The sequence below is a fragment of the Corvus cornix genome, chromosome 4, assembly GCF_000738735.6.
Source record: "Corvus cornix cornix isolate S_Up_H32 chromosome 4, ASM73873v5, whole genome shotgun sequence".
Taxonomy (NCBI): domain Eukaryota; kingdom Metazoa; phylum Chordata; class Aves; order Passeriformes; family Corvidae; genus Corvus; species Corvus cornix.
In genome coordinates this window covers 2,171,121-2,186,934 of record NC_046334.1, presented here as the reverse complement: position 1 = coordinate 2,186,934, position 15,814 = coordinate 2,171,121, and the positions used below count along the sequence as shown (strand labels likewise).

General features: G+C 41.2%; 1 protein-coding gene across 35 annotated transcripts in view; it reads left to right on the top strand.

The window, feature by feature from the left end:
• CAMK2D (calcium/calmodulin dependent protein kinase II delta) overlaps window positions 1-15,814 on the top strand; it is a 124,443-nt gene extending 108,629 nt beyond the window's left edge. For 16 of the 35 annotated variants that reach the window (XM_039551217.1, XM_039551222.1, XM_039551225.1 and 13 more), the window contains 6 exons: window positions 1,051-1,134; window positions 8,071-8,146; window positions 8,742-8,836; window positions 9,437-9,665; window positions 13,224-13,272; window positions 13,819-15,814. In XM_039551217.1, the coding sequence (XP_039407151.1) occupies window positions 1,051-1,134; window positions 8,071-8,146; window positions 8,742-8,836; window positions 9,437-9,665; window positions 13,224-13,230 (491 nt within the window). In that variant the 3' untranslated portion in view covers window positions 13,231-13,272; window positions 13,819-15,814. Of the gene's footprint in view, window positions 1-1,050; window positions 1,135-8,070; window positions 8,147-8,741; window positions 8,837-9,436; window positions 9,670-13,223; window positions 13,273-13,818 lie in introns of those variants that run through there. The other 19 variants (XM_039551241.1, XM_039551245.1, XM_039551235.1 and 16 more) reach the window with 4 other exon arrangements.

Below are 15,814 nucleotides of genomic sequence, written 5' to 3'. Positions count from 1 at the left end.
CTAAGATAAATTTCCAACATTAGCCATCAATCATGGGCTTAATCTACATGACAGTGATCCCTCCTAAATATGACAGGAGTGGGCAGGAAGAACAGGCTGAGAACTGGACTGTAGGCAATGCCTCCTTCTGGGATTGCTTGTGGGATTTCTTCTTCCTGTAGCAATGAGTCTGGAACTTTTGGGCAGCATCTCTGTGATATGGGTTTGATTTTTCAAGTAATGCTGTGGAATATCACCATTATTTTTTGTCCACAGACTGTCAGAAAGGTGCGTTGTTAAATGTACCATGAACAGAAGATCTGGATTTCTCATGGTGTCTTTTTGCCCCCAGAGACAAATTAACGAAAGCATTAGTAAGAATGATGCTTCCCAATGGGAAAAATTGCTGAGTTGTAAGGCACTTACAGATTTGACAAATTGTGATTTACCTGTGCTACTTAATACATCTGGAAGGTACATTGCTCTGAAATATTTCATATATTTGTAATTCATCTTGTACCTGCTGGCTTAATTTTATTTAACAGTAGAAAGAAAGCACTTTAAACTATTTCTTTTGGAATATACATTCCTAAAAAACCATTCAAATTTCTAAGAACAATTTTTCCGTAGCTCTTTCAAGTCCCTGTATATCTGAATACTGGATACAGGGGTGAATCTGTGCTGGCATCTGAACAGAGTCACTCACACCTTTACAACTGTTCTTTGGCACCCACACTGCCCCTGAAAGTACATCATTAACATTGTTTGTGTGCTCAAAGATTTTCTAAGTTCTTGCTGCTTCTAATTAAATTATCATTATTTTTCTTTTGGCCTTCTTTTTTTCTTCACATGTACTTGACCCTCACACAGCTTTCACAAAGGAGGAGGACATGGAGAGGTTGAGTTCCACCCACCACTCCTCCTCTTCCATTGCTTCTTCATCCCACTGGTCACCACCCTTGCCGTGCCCCAGAGGCCGCTCCTGCTGCCAGTGCCTGCTGAGGAGTCTGATCACACTCTACCTCTTCATCTTTGTTTGTTCATATGTTGTGTTTCTTTCCATCAATTCAGCGGGCAAGTCCATGAGAAATGCAAACTCAGAGAGTCAATCGCTTGAGTCTGAGCTCTCCCACTCCACTCCTTCCTCTGTACTATGTAAGTTGAGAGACTCATCAGCCAGATGATCTCCTTTGTCTCTCCTCCTCTTCCCTCCCCACCATCTGAAAAAAGCTCAAAAAAGGTCAGTGCTGTGATCTGCCTGATCTAGGAATGCCCTGTGATTAAGCTTTACAAAAGTAAAAATTTTTAGGTTTTTTCTTCTTGTTATTAATTGTAAAAATATTTTCATCACCTGTAACAGCAGGATAAATAGGTCTGTATTTCAGAAAGCTGTATCTTGCAGGAGTAATCCTTGCAGTAGTTTTTAGGTTAGGGAGAGAGATTTGCCTCACCTCTTGCTTGGATCCTGGATAGGGCCTCAGCATTAATTACCTGTTACATTTATTATATCAAATTCCTTTCTTGAGCATCCCCGTTGATAACCCAGTCTTGAAGCTGCTGTGGCAGCTGTTAACTTGCAGCATTGATAGGACAACTGGAAAGTGTCCTGCTCTGCTCAGGAGGAGATCTGTGATGGTCAGTGACCGACTGACTAAAGGAAATCTGCAGTGTTGGTAGAAGGTAAAAGACCTGGGTAGAGCCTTTCTTGTTTATAAATGAACTCAGAAATTCTTCAGAAATTCCTTAGAGGGAAGGGACCTTGTGAGTTGAAACCGGGAATGACTTCCTGGGAATGTAGGTTGTGCTTGCCAGATTCTGATCCTGCAGCCAACATGTATTGGGGCAGTTGCACTAGTGGTAAGAGTGGTCATTTGCACAGGTAAAAGTGAGATCCAGGCGGGCCCTTGGGAGCATGGGCTGTGTGTTATTGGTGTGAACCTTATTTTAAACTTGAGTGGAATTTTTGGTGGGGTTAGCTAATGCAGGTGAGAGAAATCAGTCCTGGAGAGGATGGGCTGTCTCCGGTCACAGCTGTTGCTGGGTAATGCTGAAAGCATAGCTTCATTCTGAGGGAGGAGCAAGAGAGGCTGTATCAATATACGGGTGAGTGTGTATCAGACTAGAACTACAAATACTGCCAGCACAAAGCGCCCAGAGCCTGGGAAAAGAGAGGCATTAATAGGAGAGATCTGGGCTGCGTAACACTGAGGGTTGACATGTCGGTAACACCTGCCGTAAGGCTTTATTCCATCCACAGTGGATATCCACACAGTATCCTTTATGTGCCCAGCATTTTCAGATCTGAATGCTGGCAACCTCACATGTCCTGTTTCTCTGAACTAGTTGAGGGACTAGGCAGGAGCACAGTTTAAATAAAAATGTGCACAGCAGCAAATCTTGTTAATGTCTCGCTCATCAAGGCTTCAAACATCATTCTGGAGACAGCAGCCAGATTCCACGATTTAAGTAGCCCGTTGGGAAACCACAGAGCAGTGTCTTGTAAGTGTGGTAACCATGATGCAGTTTTGATCTGAGGCTGTAGGTGATTTGTCGTCAAAAAATAAACATTTGCCAACATTTGCTGTGCTGCATAAATATTAGTGTAATTTTTTCGTATAATCACATAAAGAGAGACCATCTTTAGACATAATTGATTCCATATAAATGAAAATATACTATGTATGGCATGTGACAAGTTGCTTAACATTAATTGAAATAGACACATTAATTTTATTGCATCTGTTTTGTCAGTACAGGGTGGAAAAGTTCTGGGTTAGTTTTTCAGATATTTGCCTACATAGCTAAAGAATTTAAATTTTTTTTAGGGCAGTAGCAGGCTTACCAGTTTTTAGATAGCTGAAAGATACCTAACCTAAAATAGCCTAAATAATATTCTGCAGATCATCCATCCATGTTATAATTCGATGAATCAGTGAGTCTTTGGAATCAGCAGGCTCTAGGAAAAGGGTGTGCATGTGAGATAACAGCTCAGATGTTTTAGTCCCTATCAAAGTTTAAGGTTAAGTGTGAAGTAAGAGATAAGTGCTGGTCTTCTGTACACTGAATCTTGATAAACTTCTTAAATGACAAGTCCCCTGGAGCATGCCTTGTCAGCTGAGGGTCTAGGTGGGTTTTGTGTAGATCTGAGACCCAGTCAGTTGTTAATTCATGCTCCCCTCCCCTCCCCTTCCCTCCCCTCTATTATTTAATTGGAATATTTGTGGCAGAAATTGTAAGAAAATTATCAGCAGAGAATTTGCAAATATTGGTGTGATCAGAATCATTTGGAAGAACATTGTGTGATGTTTAGGAGTCCACACTGTAAAGCTGAATGAAATCTGTTACATCCACACAGCCAGAACTTGTTATACAACACAGGATAAAATTTCTAGTCTCTTCCTCTTTCTTTTCAGACTTTGGTCATTTCCAGAGTATAGAAATAGCTTGACTGGCTGTGTGCTTTCCATCTAACTGCTGTTTGTTGGGCCGATGTTCAGATGGGAAGTGAAGCTGAGTTCCCCCTGCTGTGCTATTCCATTTTAGCAGATCACTGTCACCTTGATACCAACTGTCCTGTTTTAAAACAACAGCACAACCAGTAGGATTTGTCCCCCCAGATTTAACCCTCCTCCACAGTGTAGAGACCTGTGTTTGAGCTAGTTGTCTAGACTCCCTTTAGCCAATGCAAATAGGTCAGATGAGTCACATTTGTCTTAAAAATCTATTTTAGGATATGATGAATTGTGCCCTGAAAGTGCTGATTTCTCTCCCTTGACTGTAAGGGAGGGGAGTTGAGAGAACTCACTTGTCCGTACTTACACACGTCCAAAATGTTGTGAGTTTAATCCAGTCTGAGGTGTACTGAGATACGTAGTTAAGTGTACTGAGTTGAAAAGTTTTAAGCGTTTTTGCCTTGAGAAACATATGAGCAAGTTAGAAGCAAAATCATTTTAACTGTCTCCAAGTGCATGTGCAAATCTGGAACAAGGTTACCTTGTTCTTCTGGAAAGGTGCTTCACTGCTTAGCTGTTGCAGTACAGCAATGACATAGTCATCTGTGAAGGGGTGATGGCAGGAGAAAGACATTCCAATATCTGAGTGAAGCATAAAGTGGTTTAAATTACTATTTTCACTGGTGTCAGTTTTGAAAAACATGATGGGTAATACGGTGCTCAGGGTTCTTTTCTTGTGTGTCATAAAACGCGAAGTTTCTGGTACAGATATTTCTGAAGGCTTCACTTTCACATATCTACAGCTCATTTTTATGTTCCACTTTCTCCCTGCAATCAAAATACCAAAATGTCATTTCTATGTGATTCTTACAGATTGAGTTTAATATATTTCTTGGGGCTACTGGAAAGGAAAAAAAAAGCCACAGAGTTCCTTGCTGGAAAAACAGTTTTTGCTTCTGTTTTGTACTTTTGTTTTCCTGTGATACTTGATTTCACTACCTAGGCAACTGCTCCTTGTAGGTTTAAAGTATTGATAGTGTTAGATTCTTTTTGCTTAAATGGTGTTTCTCCTCATTTTATCTTGTTTAGATATTAGTGTTAATGGTGGTCTTTAATTTTGAAAGATTATCCCTCATCCTGTACCTGAGCAAGGAAAAAAGTGAAATATAGCTAGAGGTTAATGACTCATTTAAATTTAACACATGTGCTACAGCAGTACTGCACAAATCATTTTAGCCAGTGATTGGAAATGTTCGTGTTTGTTCTTTTTCTTATTATTTGGTCTTCATATAGCTCTTCTTCATAATATTTTTGTTTGAACTGCCTTTGTATTAGTCATATGCCTACTTACTTGCCAAAGCAGGGGATTTATTTTTTTTAACTGCTAAACCCCTATTAATTACCTTAACTCCTTCACCTTATGGGGGTAAAGGTGCTCTTTAAGGAACAGGTCCATGGTCTTTTCTGTAATGTATTTACTTCACCCATATTCTGAGCAAAGAACGTCAAAGCCACCATCTTTTCCACATAAGTTTGCTATGTCTGCAGTCTGTTTCCTTACTAGTTTTCAGGAAAATGGCTCAGCACCTTTGGCTTCTGTCATCAGTGTTCTTCCCTCACATCTTAGTCATTTTAAAGGCACCAGGTGTATTCTTGCTGAGTTATCCTTTGTGTACAGAGTATGTCATTCTATGCTGTGGAGAAAGCCATTGTCATATTCTAAGAAACTATAGATGGGTCAGGCTTTACTTTTTGAAATGACTTTTACCACACTCTGTAGAAAAAGCAGCTGAACTAGTTTTACCATAATCTCATTACAGCTGTCAGTTTCGTTTAGGAAGTTTAGTTTCTTTAGTTTTATTTATGGAGTCCTGACTGCACATCAAATGAGAAGTATAATAGCATGAAATTGCCACTGTACATCAAACAGCATAATTGTCCTAGAATTCGATACAAGCCAAGTTTACTATTGGATAAAAAAATAAATAATGAAAAAATCAAAGGCAAATGGTGATTGTAAGTGACAGTTATCAGGCAGATGGGAACTGGCTAGATGCCTCTTCCCTAATGCCTTGTGTTGTCCTTGCATAGTTTGGAGTGTGTATTTAGATGGAAATCAAAATTGGAAGTATCGAAGAGCACACGTTGGGTGGAGTCCATCAAACTTATACTGAAAATTCAGTGATTTTCTTGCCACTCTAAAGAACTGACAGTTATTTCTCAGATGCTGTCTGCAATAGCAGGACATGGCTCCTGCCAATACTGTTTCACTTTAGTTTATCTCCACTGCCCTCCCTATATCTTCCTTTGCACTCAGGGTAAGTACAAGGATTTGACTGGATGCACGTGGCCACCAAGTCACAGCTGTATTTTCCTTCTGCTGCTTTCCAGTCTCCTTCCAGTTTTCTGTTTGCTGTATTTCAGTTTTCCCACCTCCTTTCTCTTCCTTCCTTCCTTGCTTCCAGGTTAAACCTCTGCTTCCAAGACAATGAAGCAGAAACACTTTTGGTCTCTATTTGTAGTCTGTCTCCCTGCACCCCCACAAATAGCCACAGGAGAAGGTGTAAAAGCTAAAAACAATCAGGAGGAGGTTTGTGTAAAATCACAGTGGCTCCTGAGTATTTTAATTAGTCTTTGATGCCTACTGTTATTTCACACTATCTTGTTCTTGTATTGAGTAAGGGCTGAGAACAAGACAAAAGAGTTTTGCACAGTAGGATAAATCAGTTCTGGAACTCCACTCTCTAAATTGTGCTCCACTTCTCCCTTTGGCTCACTGCCGATGAGAATGTCAGATCACTACGTAGGAAGAAGTGTAATTGTCTAATATATGTGTAATTGGGTGTTGCTGAAAGGTGAGGGTAGCATAGTGACTTTCACAGAGTTTCACGTGGTGCTTGTAATTTTGTAGAAAAATTGAGGACTGAGTAGAAAGGCAGATGATTTGGCAACATCTTCCTGTTCCTGAGAGTCTGCATTGGGAACTGTGAAGTCTTTCCTAAAGTGTTGACACCAGTGCTGGAGTTGGATGCTGATCGATTGGATGGAGCCAGCGATAACTACTGTAATCTCCTTTGCTGGCTTTGCTGGCCTCTAGAGCTTCCTGATGGATGTGTTTTACATCCCATGGATACATCTGCAGACACAGCTCTCCTGGATGTTAGTACAGCCCAGAGAAACTTTGCTGGAACCACATTCTCCAATATTAGGTGGCTTCTGTCAGAAAGCTTAATGAAAACAAATGTTCCGCTGCAATTTAATTTTGGAACTAAAACCAGGAAAACCAGCAGTTTGGCAACACAGTTCAGTTTCTCCCTTTGGGGGTTGGTGTGGAATTATATCTTGCATATCTCAACATCAAAGGTACCATGGTAAAACTCGGGAAAGGCATGACTGATGTTAGTGAAAAAGGGAATATTGCCAGTTGTCTTGAGCCAAGTGACGATAAATTATGTGTCCATGTGGTTTTGTGTCTCTAGTGTGTGGAAACTTACAGTACCTTTGTAGACATATTAATTGCTTATATCGTTATCCATTGACATGAGCTCATGATTATGTAGCAACTGATCAGAGATTTTTACCTCATTTCCCACTGTCTGATTTAATGGTCTGTAATTTCCTCATCTCTGATTGAGATGTGTTACTGGGTTATTTAATCAAATCCTTTAGCTCAGCTGTATGTATGTGAGCTGTTGCATGCAGAACTGGTAATTTCCTCACTGCACGAGGTCTGCTTGTTCTGGATTTCTTTTTGCTAGCCTTCTGTAAGACTGCACTGTTATTTCTGACTCAGCCATCCCACCACTTGGCTGGTGCTGGTAATGCCATACAGTGTCCACACAGTCTGGCCCATGTTAATTAAACCTTTGATAATGGAGGCATTGCTGCTCTCTTCATTAAAAGTCCTTGTTCTTTCCACAGTCTTTGTGAAAAATAAGGCAATTCATTCTTGAAATACTCTTAGCCGTAGTGCTAATAGTCAAGAGCTGCTCGCAAAAAGCCTTGCTAGACCTTTATATCCACTTTTTTCTTCATCGCATTTTTCCTTGCTGTTTTCTTTTTGGTCCTTTGTACCGGAATACTTTAGGTGTGCACTTAGGAGGAGGTTAACACCACAGTGCCAGTTTTGAGCACAGCATTGGAAAGTTACTTTCTCTATGTGCTCCCCAGCATTTTCTTTTGAAGAAGGATGTGATCTCTCTCAGTACTTCAGTTTTAACATTCCAGGCATGCTTGTGTTAATGGTCAAATCCATGTGTAGGAGTGTGCTGGGGAATTACAACTGTTGCTTGCACAAGAGAGCTGCTACAGCCTGACTGTGCAACAGTAGTCAGCTTCCTTGAGTTTGAAATTTAGAGTTGGGGTTTGGTTCGTTTTGCTTTTTAAACAGCAGATCCTTCAGTGAAGGAAAGGTGATTGTAAGTGTGATAGGGAAGTGGATTGATCTTGACATATGTTTAATTTCCTTGTGGATACAAGTGTGCACTGAAGGCAAATCAGTGTAAAGCAGCAATGTAACATCATGTCCTTTGGTCGTAGAAAGGAAGAGAAGTGGCACCTGGGAAGTGGCAGAATACCTATCAGCTGTCACCTTCCACTTTGCCTTCCTCTGTAAGATTGGGTTTGTGTCTCTCCCCAGCTCGTAAGCAGGAGATTATCAAGGTGACCGAGCAGTTGATTGAAGCCATCAACAACGGGGACTTCGAAGCTTACACGTAAGCTCCTCATTTTGGAGGGAGTGAGGAGAGGTGGGGTATTTGCCACTGTCTCTGTAAATACTCCTGTTTATATGTGAGTGCCTGTGCTTGGAGTTACGTACTGTTGAAATGCCTTCTCAGATACCCCCACAAAACACAAGATGTGTTCATGGCTGCTTTGCCCTGGCTTCAGACATCGCCAGTTTCAGAAGAGCTGCTAGTATAAATCCATTGTAGTTAAAAGAAAATACTTAAATCTTGCTTACATAATGATGTGAGGCATAAAGAATATCCCTTGCATTGCACAGCAGCAGCTTTTATCATCACAAGTAAAAATTCCTACTTGGAATTACACTGACCTCTGGGTCTTTTTTTGGTCAAAACATGATTTATATGAAATGTGGTCCACTTAAAGTAAGCTGCCAAATTTACTAATTGAGTTGAAACCAGAACTCCGTGCCTTCTCCTCATGTAAAGTACTGTTCTTTTCCAGTGTGATGGCATGAGTAGGTGAAATGTTTGAAAGGAATGAAAGAAACAATTAGAAATAATCTCTCCAAAGCTGTGATCCGTAACCACATGTGCTCATTGCAGAATTTCCTCTTTTCCACAGAAAAATCTGTGATCCAGGCCTTACATCTTTTGAACCTGAAGCTTTGGGTAATCTGGTAGAAGGGATGGACTTCCACCGGTTTTACTTTGAGAATGGTAAATATTCCCTTTTCATCTCCGAATCTTCATCTGTTCCTTGTGACTGTGTGTCTCTCACCTGATGAGCATTTTAGTTTGGGAGTTAATCGACTTGGGCAGGGGAAGGGAGTATTATTTTTTTCAGAGTTCTGCTATAGGTGTTTTTCACTCTGCTTCTGCTCTGCTCATTCACACATCACAGGGCACCTCAGAGAGTGGAGGAGAATTTCAGGTATTTGGAAAGAAAAGATCAATATAAAGAATGAGTTTAGAGCTGAATTATTTTAACTGAAAATACTAAGTATAAATGTCATTAGACATAACAGTGAAACTGAAATGTTGGAAAACTCCAGATGGTGCTCTCCACTTTATTTAATCTATATATGTACATGGATTAAAGATATGTACTTATTAAATGGTGTATAATAAGGGATTCTGCTCATTCTACAGTGTGTTTTAGTTATCAGGTATGATTATCGTTTAACACTAATTATGAATTTGTATCTGCTAAGCCTGAGTTTTTTGTTTGTAAAAGGGGTTGGCATGAGTTCCTTTGGCTTACTTCGAGCGAATGTGATTTCTCCCATGCGTGCCTCTGTGTGTGTGTGTGTCTCGTAGCTCTGTCCAAAAGCAACAAGCCGATCCACACGATTATCCTGAATCCGCACGTGCACCTGGTGGGCGAGGACGCAGCGTGCATCGCGTACATCCGCCTGACACAGTACATGGATGGCAGCGGCATGCCAAAGACTATGCAGTCCGAGGAGACGCGCGTGTGGCACCGGCGCGACGGCAAGTGGCAGAACGTGCACTTCCACCGCTCGGGCTCGCCCACCGTGCCCATCAAGTAAGGAACAGCTCCACCACCAGCTCCCACCTCCTAGGCACACCACATAGTCCAGTAGCTGCTTTGGGCCTTAAAAACTGTGAGCCGTCCTCTTGGTAGTGTCCTTTCTTGTGGTTGTTTATTATGCATTAATACCCACTGGTGTGCGTATGGTATTGGTGCAAAGATTTTTAAAACAATGCGCTTTTTTGGTTGTTGTTTTCTACTGTGATGCCCACCGATACAACTCGGTCCCTGAACTGACAGCTTGAAAAGCAGAAAAGTGTTTTAATGTAGAGAAAGCTTGATAGAAGCCACTCAAAACAGGATTAGAAAACCTGGATGAGAATTGCTGGAAAACCTGGAAGAATAAAAAGCAGTAGGATATGTGGAGCTGTGAGAGCTGACCAGAAAGTTTCAAGTAAAAAAGTGTCGCTATTGGGAAAAACTGAAGTTTGACTAATATTTAGGGTGATTTCCAGCCACCTCTACTTTCTCAGACCTAGCTATGTTCGCTGCAAGTTGGGTTTGAGCCAGTTTACATATTTACCTTGTAAACTGAGCCATCCCAGTACCTCTCACGTTCTTATCTCTTACCCACAGTCTCCGTGGGTAACTGCTGAGTATTCCCCATCAGACAGTTTCGACATCCCCGTGGGACAGCCTCGCAGCCAGCATCAGCATTTCTCTGTTGTTCATCCAGGCCCTGCCACACCCTCGGAGTCAGTCAGTGACAGAGTTCCTTGAGCCACACTGTCATCCGGGTTAATAACAGTGCACTCGGGGTTGCAGTAATAAGATAAAAAGTCATGGCTTCCTCAGGAGGTTCTGTGCAGGCCCTTGGCTTTCCTTCTTCTTCTACAGCCTCCACTAATGAGCCCAAACATCACTGACTTATGGTTTCCCAGTTAGGCAGCACTGGTCCAGGCCTTGCTTCGCTCAGTTGTGAGCCCACTGTAGGATACAATGCCATTTGTGTGAGGTGTCTTAATGTGGAGAGTGGCTGAATTTCCTGGCATGGATAATATGGGCTTAGATTTCATGCTTTGAACTTCTTCATCTCTCGTATTTTACTTCTTGCAACACCGTTCTCCTATTATGAAAGAATACTTGATGAAGTAAAAAATACGGTAGAATGAAGTGTTAAACTCCTTAGTGATGATTTTGTATTATTTTTTTATTCAGGAAAAAAGAAATTTTATTACTTAGTGATAACTGGTTTATTTCAAAATGTGAAACCAATGGGAACAGGAACCACATTGTCCTTTGTTTCTCACATTCCAGCTGCACTGCCAGTGTTTCAACAGATAATATTGGAAGAGCAGTTACACTTGTTTGAAATGCAGTGTTAGGTAAATCTTTGAGGTTTTCGTAAAGCAGTGTTTGTCAAGGGATCTGACCTGGGTGTGTGTAGAGCCAGAAAGCCCAAGTGAAGCAGGTTCACCTGGCCCACTGCACCCTCAACAGTCAGTGTTTACAGCCCAGTGACACGAATTGTACTAGAGAATCATTCAGTCTTTTCCTCTGCGTTTGGTTTTTTTTTTTCACCACTTGTGTTTTTGGGAAGGTATTGAGGAGGTTCTTTGCGGCTGCTTGTGCTCTCTAATAAAGGTGAGGATTTCTGGGACTGCCAGGGGTGGAACGAGAAGAAAATTGACCACTGAGTAATTTTTTTGAGGTTGCAGGGCAGTTCCTGTATCAGTGAATGTTCCAAGCCTATGAGGCCAGACAGAGAGGACATTTCAGCATTGTGAGGGGTGTCCAAGCTTAAGGGGTCACAGAGCAGCCTTAGAGCTGGACTCAGGCTTAAGGAGAGATTCCCTGAGACAGCAACATAGCCCTAGATATGTCACACTGGCAACAATATTACATAAATCCCATAATCAGCTCTCATCTTGAATTCAGAAGAAGTTTTTGGACTTGCTCATAGCACTATTCTGAAATATCATTGGTCTGATGGTTAGGGGCCTCACTTTCCAGTCTAAAATTTAGTCATCTTCAGTGTATCCTTGGTTCTTCTATGCTGTCATTGTTCTTCTGCACTGGATAGATGTGCAGACATGAACTGGTTTGTAGGAAGGCTGATCACATCATTCCCACCTTCTGCTTCTGTAGGGTAAATAGCCAGCGCTACCTCAGGTGGCTTTGTCTGATAGGATCTCCATTTTCCTGGCTACCTTATCTCCTTACTGTCTTTTTGGTTTGGGGTTTGCCTTTCCATTAGCTTGGCTTCTTCTGAAATCCTCTGTCCAATTGTGGTCAGGGCTTTACTTAATTCCACAATGTCTTTCTTTGCCCTGCTCTATTCTGGCACGATTTTTGCGCTTTTCTCATCTGCAGCTCATCTAAGCCAGCCACCCGTTTATCCTTAGCTCTCATTTCCAACCACTGAGTACATAGAAACTTTTACAGAGCTTTGCACTTCCTATTATTCCATGTAGTATTGCTGGATTACCTGGCCCTCAAGGTTATTTGGTTCTTCTTGCACAATGCTCCTGTTTCCTTTTCATAGTGCCTTCCACCTAAGTGTCAGTATGCTGTGTGAGATCGGTCCTACTGCTTGTGCTCAGGACTAGTGAGTCTTCTCTAGGCTGATAGTTCACCTTTCAGCACAAACATTGTCATTCTTCTTTTAGTTCTTTTGCATATTCTTTATTTCCCATCTTCTTAAGTCTGACTGGGAGATTCCCATGTAGCACCATGCTAGAATCACCTTCTATAACCCATCCTGACGACTTTTGCACTGTCTCAGATTTCACCTTTGCTTTTCCCAGTCAGAGCAGCAATATCTCCATTTTGGAAAACTAGAGAAGAAACTTAATTAACATATTGTTCTAGTTTATCCTTCCTTTATTTGAAATGCTTACAGTCTACAGCTACTTACGTAATTCTTACCAATGCACAGTAGTTAATAATGGCATTTCCATAATAAAAAAGTATGCTGTTCATCATGTCTGAAGATGAATCTCAAATCTAATAAAGTTGCAAAAACAATTATAGCTGCGATCTGCTTCTGCAGACATGGTATACTAGATGATAAGTCAGTTGCTGCAAGCACAGTAGCTTCCTTGTTTTCAGAATTGCAGGAAGGAGTGTGCATAAATCTAAGGATAGAATTGAGCTCTTTGGTAGCTATAGATATAGGGAAATGTTTTCTTGTGGCAGAGGACTTATTTGGAAAAGAATATGAGCACAAATACGTATCTAGTTTATAAATAAATTTTATTCGTAGTTTTGCTGTGAGTTGGATGAGGCAAACTTGGGTTTCTGTCTCATCCATTGTTTCTCTCTGAGTCATAGAAGTGACGGTAGAATTCTTCTCTGTATCCATGTTCTTAGGGACCTGGGCTAAAGCGTTTCTGTAGAGCTGTGTCTGCTTGTCCTTGGAGAGTGCACCTGCCCAGTATGGGCAGTCAAAGGGCTGGTGGACCTAAAAGTGACTCCCTAACCTGACTTCAGCCTCAGTGAGGCTGGCGTTCCCTCCCTGATCATGGCTCACACCTTCTTATACTTTGCTAGTATAAGTGCAGTGCCAGCCAGCAGAATGCTGAGTAAAGAGTTTGTTCTGTGTTTGTGCAGTGCCTAGCGCAGAGGGATCCCACCACGGCTCCGGCCCCTAGATGCTACGGTAATAAAAATGATGCTACAGCCTCACTTAGCTGCATACTTGCTTCCAGCTCCTTTCCGTTCCTTCTCTCTCTGCGTATGGCTCTGGCATGTCTTGCATGTGAATGACACCTGATTATTCCTTGTCTCTTGGTCCAGTCTTTGTACGAGAGCCTCAGTCCATGGCAGTGCCTGCGATGTCCATGCTGAGGAAGTTAAGTTACTGAGATTCATGGCTGAATTCCACCCTCCCTCCCTTAAGGAATCCCTTAAGGCACTTAAGGGGGAATGCTTTAAGGCACTGGCTTCCTGCCTCAGTTTCCTTTTTTAACAGCCTCTCTGGCATCTTGTAAAGATGGAAAATGTCTGTAAAGTGGTTTGAAAAATAAAAGAATGCCTTTCCTGATTGGAGGTTTTTTCCCTTGTTTTTTTTTCCCTGTATGGTGTTAAGTGATCTTGAGAAGGTGGCTTTTTTTCAATAGCACTGGCTAACACTTGAGCATGTGTTGTTATCTGGTGGTGATGTTACCTCAGTAATGGAAATCTGTTTTTTTCTCCTTCCTCCTAGCTAAAAATATCAGCGGTGCCGCTCTTGCATTTTCTGTACCCAACGCACCTGGTCGATTACCATCTTGGCCATCCTGTTCTCTTCATGCATGTTTCTGAGTGCATGAAGTTGTGAAGGTTCTTCATGTAACACATTTGTGATGCACCACGTTGCTGTATATTCCATCTGTACACTGTTAACATTTCAATGAAGGTGATGTTCCATGCAAATAGAGAATAACAAGGCGTAAAACACGAAAAGAGATATTGGATGGACAGCAGTAGACACACAGTACATTTGTCACTTGCTCCATTTATGCCAAGTTTTGACAGACAACTTTAAAATCTATCATGTTTATTAAAAAAAAAAGAAAAAAAAAAGAAAAGGTATATTTTACCTTCTTTTTTTAAGAACTGTTTTTTGACTCCTCCTTTTCTCCCAAGTCCCAGGATTTTGCTTTGGTTCTGGTAGGAATGGTTAGGATGTATGCTGGCAGCTCCGTTACTGTAAAACAGATTTTTATCTTAGACGGACAAAATCACTGATAAATGTGAAAGCGTTAATATCTTGGCTTTGGACCAGCTGGAGCCTTCTTAGTTTATTAGTCTGGAAAAATCTCCTCATTTGCTGGTTTGGCCACTCCAGAATTAATTGTCAGTGTTCTGGTGAGTCAGCAGCTTCCATTTTCCTTTTGAGTTCTTTTTGCTTTATTTTGCTTAACTGAAAGTCACTGTTGGTTGATTAAGCAAAACTAAAAATTGTAAGGAACTAAGTGATAATTGAGAGGCAGTTTTTGAGGATTAAAATGGAAGGAAAGAGAAAGATTTTTATCACTTTTAGGATGTACTGTAAATTTTTTAAGGAGGCTTTAAAAAATATAATATCTTGGTTAATGTATAGACCAGCTGTGTGGTTAATATATTCAAGAAATATTAGGCCTTAAAGCTAAGTATGAAGAGTTTACTTACATTATACTGCTGCTGTTGCTTCTCTGGAAATGAATTATGGAGACACCGGCTTTCCGTGGGACCCTAACACTTTACCACAGGTTTGTGTCTCCCCGCGCTTCCCCTCCATCCGCTCTTGGCTTCTCAAGCTCCCCTGACAGCGTTCGCTGTCGAGGCCGGCCTTCCCGACGGGTTTGTCCCGGCTCCGGGCCGAGGGAGGAACGCTCTGCTGGCAGTGTAGAACGCAAGCCTTGCAACAGGGACTAGTTCTCCTTCCCTCGCGTTGCTGTAAAAATACAACCTCACAAGAATTTTGGTTTCTTCCCTTCCACTGTTCCAGGAAAGCCCAGGCCGGGCTGCTCTTGTTCTCCCCATGGTTCTGTTAGCAGCAGGCTTCTGCTCCCCGCAGTGCTGTACAGTGCATGGTATCTCAGTGTCCTTTTTAGCCGTCCAAAATTTACAACTCGGCAGCCTGAACTTTTTAAAATGGGAAAGCTTCCTAATTTGTATCATTTCACCCTTCTGTGTTGATTACTAATCAAAAGCAGTTCTTAAACATGTTGATGTTGTTACTAGTGGATGTATGGTAGATGGACTTAAGCTTCTTTGATAATTACTACATGATTTTAAACAATATATATTTAAAATAAGCATCTACAATAAATGTGTTGAGCCATATTAACCTGCCAATGGGATCTGTGAAAAAAGTAATGGCCTCATTTTTTTTTCTCATTAATTTCTTTTCTTTTTTTTTCTTTTTTTCTTTTTTTTTTTTTTGTGAAGCGGCTATAAGTGGCATAACTGTATTTAAAATTAACAAATTAGGTGTAGGGTGGTTTTTTTATACTTCTAACATAGCATGTGGTGTTGACGTATTACTGTAGACCAAGTTTGTCTTCCACACCAAGACGTGAGGAAATTGTGATTTGTTCTCTCCACCACAACTGAATTACACACTTCTGTCATTTTGGAACACTGCAGTTTACCATGGGACACAGTGTACATATTTCTTGCCATAATGGTAAATGATTGATATATTTAAGGATTAATAAATTTGTGATTTCTGCTGA